At 41.0% G+C, this 13,289-nt stretch overlaps 1 protein-coding gene across 2 annotated transcripts in view; it reads right to left on the reverse strand.

Moving 5' to 3' along the window:
• Positions 1 to 13,289, reverse strand: part of LOC110983236 (integrator complex subunit 4-like) — a 144,104-nt gene that overhangs the window by 49,871 nt on the left and 80,944 nt on the right. For both annotated transcript variants that reach the window (XM_022242326.2, XM_087145891.1), the window contains 4 exons: positions 13,036 to 13,210; positions 4,379 to 4,584; positions 3,997 to 4,139; positions 748 to 863 (listed from right to left, as the gene is read on the reverse strand). In XM_022242326.2, coding sequence (XP_022098018.2) covers positions 748 to 863; positions 3,997 to 4,139; positions 4,379 to 4,584; positions 13,036 to 13,210 — 640 coding nt within the window. The remainder of the gene's footprint in view (positions 1 to 747; positions 864 to 3,996; positions 4,140 to 4,378; positions 4,585 to 13,035; positions 13,211 to 13,289) is intronic.

Below are 13,289 nucleotides of genomic sequence, written 5' to 3' on the forward strand. Positions count from 1 at the left end.
TGGATGTGTGCCAGTGAATTAAATTGCATACTGTGCTTCCAACCTCGTCTCCGTCGTGTTGGGCAATACACATGTACATGTACTTCCCAAGGCTGCCTCCTGTGCTGGAAATAAGTAACAACCTAAGAAGAGGTTGCAGCACACCACATTGACTGAAGTCCATTCAAGCATCAATTTCATTCTTTTATTATGAAAATTCGAACATAACTGTGTCATACTTACATCTAGTTGGAAACTAGACTCATGCAGAGGTCAGCTGGCGAGTGCATCCATGAGTGGTAGCTTGGTGCACATTTTGTTGTAGTCTCGACAGGTCTCAAGGGGGGGCCTGAAGACCCAAAACTTTGACATGCGAGACAGAGACTAAGACTAAGACCAGCACTTTCGAGACTCAGACCAACCCTACCGAGACTGAGACTTTGATAGGACGAGACCAAGACCGAGACTGAGACCACGAAAAAAGGTCTCGAGATGGTCTCAAGACCAAGACCAGATCATGACCTAAAACACTAATACCATCCCTCCCAACGGTTTTGAAGGATTAAAGGCTACAGTCTAAAATGAATTATGGGCAACAGTACAATTCCTTCATGACATACAAGATTTATACAAACTATTCTTAAACTAAATCGTACCACTGAAGTTTTGTTCACATTGTAAACAATAAAAACAGCATTTAATTCAATCTCAGCAAAAGCCTTTGTTTTGCAGTTTCCGAGATTGCTTGATCTGATAGTGTAAGGATACAGGCAGGATCATCCATGTCAGGTTCTGGTGTATCAAAGTAGGGATGGGTTCCTAACAATTCAGGTACCAGTGTCAGCGTAAGATCATGGTGCGACTTGCCCAAGTGCTTCAGACAACTGTTGGCACATCAAAATAAGAAAATGTATTATTCCAACTAAATTTAAGTACAAACAAGAATAGGCAAAACAGAGAAAAGTTTCAGAAAAGGGATGGTAACCTAACCTTGGGTAGTTTGACTTTCTTCAGATAGCAAAGCTTACTGTCTTTATTAATGAGCATTGAAGAGTCCATAACAATACTATTACTTTTGTGCAATAAGTATCAGCACTATTTGGCACCCATTACAATGTACTGGTTATTTGCATGAAAAAGTACATGATCTAAACTATCAAGGTTTCCACACTTTTTCAGACAAATGGGTGCACTGTTGCTGTGATGCCATTTAAGAACTCGCTGTTCACTTTTAGCATTTTTATTGTGGGGGTTTTGCCTCTGGCATGTATTTATAAACAAGGTACACTCAGTGCTGTCTAAGGTCTTGAAAACACAGCTTTCTCATGAGGGATTCAAACCTATGACCTCCTCATTACAATGTACAAGAGCAGATGTCTTACCACTTGACCACTGAACTTACTACGGTTGGCTGGCTGGTTCAACTTACATAAGCAGTGGGGACTACAGAAAATACATGTATTTCCATAAGTTGTAATTCTTTTCTCAAATAATGTAATTTTTAACATCTGAATAAAACTTGACAACTTGCACCTGGCTTGAATCGGTCAGCAAATCTTGGCAAGCTCAGTAATATGACGTCTGCGTTAGTAAGCAAGAGGTTGTTGGTTCAGGTCCCAACCAACTGTGGTTTTCACAAACTTCAGACAGCACTGAGTGTCTAGTACTGATAAAGACAAGTCTGTGTGGACTTTCTTACAAAAAGTACTTTTTATAAAAAAATACATTGTTATTATAGGAACAGTGTGGTCCAAATGTTTATCCAAACTAGCTCTCTGACAATATTTTCTAGAAAACTTTGCTCACTAGCCTACATGTAAGTCACAAACTGAAATAACAATGAATCAGCAAAAGACACGATATTTCACAAGCAAAAGGAACTTTATAAGACAAATTTGGTTACTGCAACTTTCAGCATTCCTCCCAGAATGATATCACAGTTTTGCAAAGATTAATCAAGGTTCATTAAAAGCCAGAAATGTAATGTGTTTTTGTATGCCTGTGTATTCAATGAGCCTAGTTCTGCCACTGCAGTTTTGCTATGAAAAAAACAAAGGGCACTACCGTGGAAAACCGCTGATGAGCATCTCCATACAGAACATTTGGATATACTGAACATCCCCCTTGGCTCCCAAATATTTTATGCACTTTTACCGAACATTACAAATTTACTAAAAATAAAAGAAACATGTAGAACTTATAATAATAACTCAAACTTGAAGGAAGTCACTATTACGACAGTACAACTGCTAATGCATAGCAAGGTCTTTACTGTTCACGGGTAGCCTACAAATGTATGTGTCCACGGCAGCCATGTGCGTAAGGCCAGCTGCCAAGTGCATGTATGCAACCTTGGAAACTCTGATGTGAAAAACTTTGCATGATAATTGATACAAAGCCGGGTGATTTGACCTCAAAAAATCACCGAAACAGAATAGACCATTGCATTTGTTACTTATCTTTTGTTACTTAATTTGCAGTATGCACATCTACTGCTACTGGATTCTGGCATAGCCTGTTTATTAAAGTGTCATTTTACCAGAAGGAACCGGAGTAAACGTACTGCATGTCGCATGCGATTTTTAAGCAACAACTCATGGAAAACTTGATTTTATTTCACAATTCTACTTCCAGTACAGAATAACAAAAGTGACATATGAAAGGAAATGAACAACAAAATGCAAAACTTTCCATGTTGTTTATTTGTAACTTTATTTTTTAGGTGTGTAAGTGTTGTCCCCAAATCCTCATACCAGCATGTTTTGTATGGCAGGCATGCACACGTTTGAATGGGCTAGCATTCAGAAAGGGTGTCAGAGTAATTATACATGTACGTGGGTAATACTAAAAGCAGCAAAACACCGCAGCGAGAAACTCACAAAAAGTATTGGAAACCGAAACAAGAGGTGTAAAGTAGAAAAAAAACGGAATCAGTTTGAAGTAAATTTTTTATATATTAAAAGGGATTCTCTTAACGCAAAAATGTTTCAATCTCACTCTCCCTCCAAAGCATAATGGTATTGTTTAAAACGGAACATGGTGGCCATTTCTGAGCTCAGTGGACAGCAAGAGGATTTTCATCAACGAAAACTACAATTCCTGTGTGTCCAGATCAAATTTGCTCCACGCCTATGAGATAGTAAACTGAGAATGGATAGTAGACTTCCATTGACTTGTAAACTGATGTGCCAGTATGGCCATGAAGCATTCTTGCACACACACACATGCATAGGATGTACATGTCTAGGACAGTGTCCTCATTGTATCATGTCATGGACACAAGTTGATACCAGTAACTTCACTGCTCGATGAAGTCACCTGTCATCATCCCCTGATCATATGCAGATGGACCCTGTAAGTTCATTGTTTGCGCACTGAGAATGCCCTGTGCTTCATGGATTTTGCACAATAAAATTAAAAGATCTTCAATTTGACTGGTACAACAGCAAAAACTCTAGCTTTCCTCGACTTTTCTCAACGCAGTTAATTCAAACATGATATTAGTCAGTAGAATGGAAACTGGAAAATGTTATACCCCTAAATCAGCCAATCTTGCAAACTCACAGCAAAAACCAATGGTGTAAACCTCCCTTTACTCAAACTTGCAATTTCATAGAAACTGGCAGCCAAGGAAGTGATCAATAACACCCTGTGAGGTGACTTATGATGACATCATTATGATGTCAATGTAAGTACACATCTTCAGCCTGAGGTGCAAATGTTAACTTGGTTGAAGATTTACAACTGACTGAAGTGCCGCCAAAAATAAAACCTGTACAAAGTCTATGGAATTTGGGATAGAAAAATAAGGGAGAAAAAAAATTTCTTCACAAAACTATGGCTTTCCTGCAGCTTGCAGCAAAGCCAATAACTTGAGGCAATGCAAGCCTACCTGATAGTACACTGTACAAAAGTTTTAGTATTGAATATTGCTGCCACATAAACAATTGACATGTACATGTGTGCTTGTGCATGCATGTAGGCTGTTGAACTGGTCTTCAACATATGTAAACTTACTTCCAGATGGAGGACTTATCCTGGGGATACTTGTTCAGATTTCTCATCAAAAAGTGGAGTGACCTACTCAAACATGATTTTGTTGCCAAGACAACAGTGCAGAGTAGTTCATGTAGCGCTTCCCTAATTTCTCTTGAAAAGTCCTGCCAAAAAATCAACCCAAAATTCAAAGAAATGACAACTGAAACAATTAAATTAAATGTAATCATAACTCCTGACTGACACAGTGAGTGTAATTAATCTTGTTAATCTACCAGTGAGGATACAACATTCCTTCATAAAGTATGTCTGCTGTTTTAAATTTGGCCTTGACAAAACTATCTCAGTCACAGTGGCAAAAAAGCAATAAGGAAAATACAAAATCTGTATAACCATCACTTACATCCAATACATTGAGGATAATCTCCAGCTGATCTTGACGCAGCACAATGTGTTTAGTAATTTTTCTCATGCTGCATATTGCATTAAGTCGCACACTTTCTATCTCATCATTGAACATGTCAACCAGGAAATCAAGAGACAGGCGAGCAAATGAAGGAGAATGTGTTGCTAGTTCACACAGGGAATCCAAGGCTGCTGAACGTACCTCTGTACAATAAAAGAACATCATGCAAACAATTCAACTACACAACTATGCAATCAAAATTGCTTCAACAAATCATGAATACGATCAATCTGTTTCTTTATATATTGCATAACATCTTTAGTCAACAACTTGTAAGTGCAATTTTAAAGGGTTTGAACAGTACATAAGATGGATTTAGTCACCACTAGCTTACCAGGAGTGTATGGCAATAATCACATTCCTTTGAAAATCAGTTTAAGTCCACAATGTTTACACTGTATAATTCAGGAATCTGTTTAAAACATGCATTCATAGTGCAATTTTTCTCATTTAAAACAAAGGAAATTCTTCCTTCCTTTTCAGAAATTTTGCATTCAAATATTCCAATTGGGAAAATACTATTCAAATACATGTATTCAATAATTGATTGAATATTCGGCACAGTCCTAATAATAAAGTTTACCTGAACACTGAAGTTCAATCACTGGTCATCTGCTTCTTACCAATGCATATGTACGTTACAGTTGAATAACAAACCTGAACCTCTAACTGTATGAAATCTCACCATCCCTCATATTATGCCATTGTTTCCAACTTTTACTATGTTAATGGCCTCTGCCGTCTTACACAATATTTTTATATCAGTGGTTCAATCTCTCTGTAATTATGTAAAGGGCCCTACTTATTCCAAACAATGCAGCCCTGCCACAACTACACCAGCCTGTTTCGCACGTGCGCCCCCAATTCCTGGTAACCCCCCCCCTAAATCAGGAGTTAAGATCAGGCAAGGTGTGATGGGAACCAAGATGGTGCGGCAAGACTGTACCCATGAAGACAAGGTTGCCAATGCACTCGATTATAAATGATACATGCATGCTTGTGGCATATCACGTGATCAATTCACAACCAATGCAAATTTACAATCTATGACCGTGGTATAACAAATACAATTGCTTCTTGAGGTGTTTTCTCATGAAATGAGAATTGCATTTTGTCATTAATGCATTCAAAAGTCTCCCAGCAAGTTGTTCTCAAAACCTTTTTGCCAAAAAACCATAAAAACCGAACACTTTGATTTTTTCCAAGTAGTTACCATTAAGAAGGAAGGGGTTATCCTCTCCATATACATGTGGGACAAGTCTGCTAAAGAACACTCACCCAAAGTCAGTGCAATATGCAAATTTCCTATGCACCCATTATTATTCATTGAAAAGACTTAGTCATCCACAGTACACCCTGACCTGTCAAAATGCAAAAATGGCACTGGTCTTAGTGGTGGGTTGGCTACAACACATGTTGCAAAATGATGAACACAAATTAATGAATTGTAAATGATGATAAACATATATACTAAAGCAGGTCAAAGCAGGTCATCATAATTAACCTACAACACCGCCAAGCACCTTACCACAATTCTCCAATCCTTGGTGGATAAATCCCTGCATCATGTGTATAACTCTGATCTGATCAGTTTGTTCAAATGATCAAGCAATTTCCCTCAACTCTGACATCATGGTTAGTTTTGATGATGTTTGCCTCTTCACTTACGTCCCCACAAGCGAGACCTGCCTCATTGCCAAAGAACGTCTAGAGCAAGACCCCACTCTCTGTGAGCGCACAACCCTATCTCTGTTTCTGTTGCTAACCTGCATCTCGACATCCAGCTCCAGATGGAGGGACAGTTCTTTCAACAGTCACCTGGGACCTCCATGGGATCTCCTCTATCCCTGATCCTGGCTGACAAGTTCATGAAGTCTTCGAGAACACAGCGCTTGACACAGCAGATCACTGCCCAAGCACCTGGCTATGCTATGTGGACGACACTGTCGTCATTTGGTCACATGGCCCCCAGCACCTGCAAGCATTCCTGGATCACCTCAGCAACCTGCATCCCAACATCAAGTTCACCATTAAGCAAGAAGAGAGGAATTCTATTCCTTTCCTGGATGTCAAGGTCTCCCGCCACCCAGATGGATCCGTGGGGCATGCCGTCTACTGCAAGCCAACCCACACAGACCAGTCCCTGCACAACGCGTCATTCCATCATCCCAGCATCAAGTCAGCAGTCAACTGTGCCCTGGTGCAGCGAGCCTACAAGATCTGTGACCAAGAAGAACTCAAGTACATCTCAATAGCTCTCAAGTGCAACAGTTACAGCCAAGATCAAGAACCCAAGTCTACCGACTGTCGGGTCCCAATGCTATACCCAAAGTCAACCATTATCTTACAAGGCAACAGTGACCCTACCATTCATAGGAAATGCATTCCACAAGATCCAACACCTCCTTCACCAAGCCAACAGAGGAGTATTCCACACTGCAGCCAAGAAACTTCAAGCCACCCTACAAACCCACAAGGACAAGCAAGACCATCAGACGAAAGCTGATGTCTACAGGATCCCCCTCGAATGTGGGAAGGTGTATATCGGTGAGACTGGTTGGGACTTGCCCACCAGACTCACAGAACACATCGCCCATGGACACAGAGGTGACTATGATAAATCAGCGATTGTCAAACATTCACACATCAGGGATCACGTCATCAACTGGCAAGCAACTCAACTCATCGCTCTCGTGTGACAGATGGTACCTAAGACGCATCAGGGAAGCTATCAAGATCTACAAGCACGACACAGTCCCTAAAGACGTTGGGTTTCACATCAGCAGCATCTGGCACTCCATATTACCCTCCCGGACCAATGAATCATCTATACCCATGGTCCCTAGTTCCTCCTCCCACTACACCCAATGCCCCACTGCACGCATCACTGAGAACTCTCAGTAGTCTTTCAGTCCAGTGGATCCACCATCAAGCAAGCCGTTCTACTCCAGTGCACCCTTATCATCCTCTCCAGTGCTTAAAAAGCAGCAACATTAGAGCCAGGCAACCAGTCACCCTCCTGAAGACGAACAGAGCGTATTGTTTGGAACGTCAAGTATCCACCAGCATTTCTTCTCAGAAGCACGCACTCATTAAAGAGATTTTCTTGTACATGGTGCAACCGCAAGCCTACCTAACTTAGTACTTCCACCATGCATAGCTTCAAGTCTTATCCATCATAATTTGGTCATCAGGATGACTTGCCATCTGCCTGGGCTGTACGAGGTCCCCTGACCTCTACGCTGCTGACAGCAGGATAGCCCCTTCAATGCTTTTGAGGAAATTACGCAAGGCTTTGAAAATCACTTCAAGTTCCACAACATTGAAGTGCTTTTCCTGAGAGTGGGCATCCCAGTTCCCTGAAACCATATGTGAGGAAGGGAGGCCCCCAATCTGAGTGATGACGCTGTCTTTGTCACTATCTCAGGTGTCGCATATGAGAATGGGAGTCCAGCAATTAGGTGATCTAAAAATAGACCCTATTTACGTGGAGGCCATTTTTGATTTATTCCCCAAATCTGTTTTCTATATTGCAACCTGTCGATCAGGATGGCACCAGACTGTTTTATACTTCTGTCTGTTCCAAGCCTCTCTCTGGTAAGGTATAGTTCTATGTGTTCAATCATGAATTTGAAATTATGTATTAAAGCGGACAGGGGCAAATTTGTCAATGAAATTTCATTTCATTGCTTCCGTTATACTCTCAACTCTACGGCAGATGTTGGTAAATGTTCTTTGATACGTGGACCGTGGGGATGGTATTGAGAACGTAGTTGGAGTTGCAGTGGTCTAATATGAAGCCAGCATCAAGGTTTCATGCTAGCCATCAGTCCGAGAAGACAGAGCCAGGCGAGGGCTGGGGGAGCCTGAAAGGACTGGAAGTGAGACAGGCACTTCTGTAGATTGGAAACTCATTCCATTGTCTGTCTGCCATTTCCTGCTCAGGGAAAACCTCAGCAGACAGAAACCGCTATGATGCAGAAAATTTGTCCCTTAAGACAAAAGAGGATCATGCGGGCTAGACCGTGTTCCTCTCCTCATTTTAGATGTGGTCAGAGGAGTAGACCCAGGGCACCACTGAGTAAATATTACTTGCTCACGGACAAACAAAGTGTAAAATAAATGTCACTCTCTGTGTGTTTACATGTACCTTTTTGAAAGGTTGCTTTCTGGAACTTTTCGAAGATGACAACGTTGAAGCCACTTTTATGATCACCTGTGCTACACTAAATTCCAGAAGCTACTATCAAGGTGCTCGCGCATGCCACACTGGTACACACCACACAGCGCCATGAATTGAATTGAATTGCCATGCTCACCTTGTACACATTAGACTGGGCTGTAGTGCACAGTACATTGCCAGATAACTGTAGACGTCAGGGAATCAGATGATCCTCAGCTCCGTGACAGGTGCCTCATGAAAATTTGACCCCGTAAAATCTTTACCCCTTCTGTTCACTGCACATGCGATTGGTTTTGGTCAGGATCAAATTCCATAGTGCCCATTGGCCAACACACCATAACATGTCTATCAATATTTTGTGTAATAAGGTGTAATGACCAGATTTTTCAAAAATCTGTATTTTGGAAAGCAAATCCGTACTTCAGTACTCTTGTCCGATTTCCAAAAAGGTGTACTAGTTGGCAGCTCTGGTAACGGTTACAGTTAAAAGGCCTTGGGCACACTCACAAATGGGGTAAACTGGTGCCTGAAAAAAGCAGAGCAAGTCACCTGAAGGTTAAGCCCTTTCACACTTGCTCCAATATGGTACTCCGAAACTAGGAAAAGGCCCCTGGGGGTATATTTTACTTTTCCTCTCTTACCCCAATCTCGGTAAGCATAATAGTCACAGGATGCAATGGGAGCTAACCTGTGCTCCCTGACCAAGAAACAACCACTTGTTGCATATCACATTTTGTCTCATGCTGAAGCCAGGTTTGTGTTGCCTGCAGAGGAGTGTTTCTGGTCTTGGCCGGTGTGAGCTGAATCATTTTAGGTTGAAGGACCGGTTGAGGCATGGTTGGATGTCCTGGAGATACCAAATTGAAATCCAGAATTGCGAATTGGCTGTGGTGGTCTAAACCCTCGGTGGCATAGAAGCCCGGTGGGCTCTGAGGCAACCACTGAAATATTCAAAAGATGTCAAAGTGCCATGGCCTGATGGTGTACCAGGTGGGACAGACCTGGCAGAGTGTGGGGAGCCCACCCTGGTGTCTCCAGTGTCGGGACAAGTGGAAGTACACTCAGTTGATCTTGCCGGTGAAGCGATTTCTCTTACCATTGCAGAAAGACTGCCAATGCCCGCTGGAGTTGCCAGGGGAATACTAACACCTTCGCCCTGTGAGTTCTTCTGGGCCATGGTGGTCGATAGGTAAGGTGTACTTCCCAGTGATGGTACGTCAAGCATGTGAGATATCAGGTGAAGCATGCTCTCGGGAGTCCCAGCTGGCAACTGGCAATAGACCAGGGCAGACCTCCCAATATTTGAATTCCAAAATTCCTTATCAGTCCTGTGTCTGTCGTTTTGATAGATTATATTCCACTAAGATTTCTGTTGCATACATCTCAGCATTTATCACAACTAATTTCTGCAAAAATTTGCTGAATTTGGGCACATCATGCACAGACTCGGCACAATTATGTTTCTGTGAGCTAACATATTTTGCATAGTCCCCGCGTCTACAGTGGCTAATCATAAAGTCCACAGAACAAATGCTGCCATGAGCGTAGCTCTCCCCTGATCGCGATAGTGTCAAATACACAGCCATTCCTCCTGGTATCTTGGTATATATACCACTGTTGTTGGTACTGTTTCTTTTCCATTGCTTTGGCATTTTGTATTATTGTATTATGCACCGTTGTTAAAACTGATGCCACAAAAGTTGGCTTTGCAAGTACATAAATGGTTCCACTACACATGCAATTATCTGAAGCGTAAGCAGTGCGAGAACCAGTGATAGTATAAAAATAAACTTTTACAAGTCCTCAAAATATTTTGCCATTTTTGCGCTGTTTTAAATGGAGTAATCAACTACAAATTTGTAGTCAGTAAAAATAGAACACTATTAAAACTGACCCTAAAAGTGACAAAAGCATGCTTGAATTGTTTGTAATAATATATTAAACAAAATAGAAAAAAATGTGCACACTACTGCGTGCAACACATTGAAGCAAGTTGAAGTGACCATTCTGGCACAGTACTGCGTGCATGTGTGACTAGTGTTGAAGGGCAAAGATTTTGCTCAAATTGCTGATTTGGGCTGGCAAATTTTAAACTTGGGCGAGTTCTTAATTAGATTTAATTAGAATTATGAAAAAAAAATGGTAATTTGCCCCTTTTCGAAAACTTTGCCCAGTGAATTAGTGTGCCGCTTACCAATTGACCTGCACATGCATATTGCAATAAATGCCAGGCCACCGTTATACTTCACTGATCGCTTTGGGGGGGGGGAATGCTGACCACTGGCGGGATTTTCTTTTTCAGAAAATATATACATGAAAGTTGAAAATGACAAGAAAAGCAGGAATTTTCCGCCCAAATCGGAAAGTTGGGAGGTCTGCCAGGGAGACAGGGGTCCTATTCAGATAATAGCAGGTGCTCAGGCTCAAGAGGTCATACGCAATTATCCTCAGAGCTTCCACATCAGCTCTGTGTAGAGTCAAACAAGACAGACGGCCTAGCCAGATCCTAGTGGGTGCCCTTGTTTGAACAACTAGGCCTTTATCCTCGTCTGGGTTGCCAGCAGAAACAGGGGGCCTGGCCAGATCCTAGCGGGTGTCCCCTGGATCAGCTGGCTACAGACTGTTAGTAATGTAGTACGGCAGTCACAAGCACAGCTAGAACAAGCTCATATTACCGTCAGTAAATGCCTGCCAGGTGCACAGATAGAAAACCAAAGAAAAAAAAAGGACACAAAAATACACGAAAACAACACTTTTACCGCCTAATAAGTAAAAATCAAGGCAATACTTTATTCAGAAGAAGGAACTGAGGATTAAGTCAACACAGAACTGTGTAGCGAGAAGGGAAAACTTGATAAATCAAAGATGCCTAAAAAGACAAAGCCGTTATGTTACAGTGCTTAGAAAAGAAGCACGAACATGGCGGCGTGACCGCAATGCATTGTGGGAGGTCAGGCTGCACCATGGATGATCAAGTCTTTTCAGCAAAGAACAATAGGTTTATGGGAAATATGCATACGTATTGACTGTTTATATAGCCTGGATGTAGTGGACTTGTATTTCTTCTTTTTTTCTTTGTTACAAATATTTTATCGCCGAGCTCACAAGCTCTCAGATGGTATGCAAGTTATCCAGGGATGATAACGAACAGTGCACAATACTAGCATAAATCTTTGTCATCTGATTGGTGGGTCTGTGGGCACTTCATACCTGTAGACTTATTTATTCTATTCAACTGCAGCCATTGAATAGAACCTCATTCCACTTGACTGGTTCCCACCCACATTTCATTCCCATTATTAAGAAAGGAACAAATAATATGGGGAGGCAACTGGTCTAACATTGCACAGTAAGTGTGGTGGTCACACTTCAGACACGAATGTGTTTTGCAAAAATGGCAGACGTTAATATCCAAGGACCCTTTGTTCTCCTAACAGTAGAGGAAATGATGGTGAGGATTTACATGTATGTAGGTATTGTATGAATGTTTCACGTACGGTACATGCCATGGTAAGAATAATCTTATTCAGTGCAGACAAATGTTCCAAGTTCATGAGGTTCAAAGTTTATGAACTGAAACATTCGTCTTTCACCTCATAAGATTATTTTTACAATTGCGTTCATGCAAAAAGTTAATTTACCAAAAACTCTTCAATATAGGGCAGAGTTTAAAGGGTTAAAAGGCAATATGCAATAAACATGTACATGTGAATGAATACCGTAACAAAGGACTTTCTCAAACTACACAGGGAAAGCCAGAAAAGTGAAAGGTATGAAAAATGCTGAAGAAAGTAGGAAACTATGATATTTTCCAACCTTCAAATGCAATCCTATGAAAGGGAAATGGAATGTAGGTCATTCGAAGAGATATATTAAATCACTAGAGTGATAACTTGTCATTCCCCATGCACAGAAGTTTTCAGAACTCATGGGCGTAGAAATTTTGAATTCATGCTCATGTTTATAGAACATAACAAGATGGAACAAATTCAAAGTAATGTATGCTACATGTGTTGTGCAAAAAAACACACAATATGTTTTATCTTCAGCATGACTCATGAAACAGCACCAGCAAAATTATCTGTAGCCAAATGCTGAATGTACCAAGCAAGTTAGAGCTCTGGTAGGAATTGTACATGCGAATATTGGGCAAACAAGCATGAGTGGCCAACTTATATACATGTAATTTGACACAAGTATTGGCAGAACTGGAATTTTCCACTTATATCAAAAGGAAGTGTACATGAAACATGCTGACACGGTTCACAGCCATGTGTCACCCATTCGAAAGGTTTTTTGAGAACATCTGCTTGAACTTGACAAAACATTATGGGTCATGTAAAATCACATACAGAATTTACAGACACACAGACAAAAATTAATAAAAGTTCAATGAGTAGTCTAAATTTACCTAAGAATTCATCTTCTAAGCCATGTACAAATGCACCACAAGAACCGCTGTTGATGAGACTGACATTGCAGGGATCAATCAGTTCTTTGGGGGCATCATCATTCCACTTCTGACCAGTAGACCAATCACCAGATGCATAACTCTCTTTTTGTCGCTCATGAGAAGTTCGCTTCCTCTGAAATAAACAATAAGCAATAATGCTTTAACTTGCAAATGTAACTGTTCAGTATTTCATTTTATAGACTGAATGATCG

This window comes from Acanthaster planci, linkage group LG14, assembly GCF_054643075.1.
Source record: "Acanthaster planci isolate LZ-2023a linkage group LG14, COTS_SCS, whole genome shotgun sequence".
Taxonomy (NCBI): domain Eukaryota; kingdom Metazoa; phylum Echinodermata; class Asteroidea; order Valvatida; family Acanthasteridae; genus Acanthaster; species Acanthaster planci.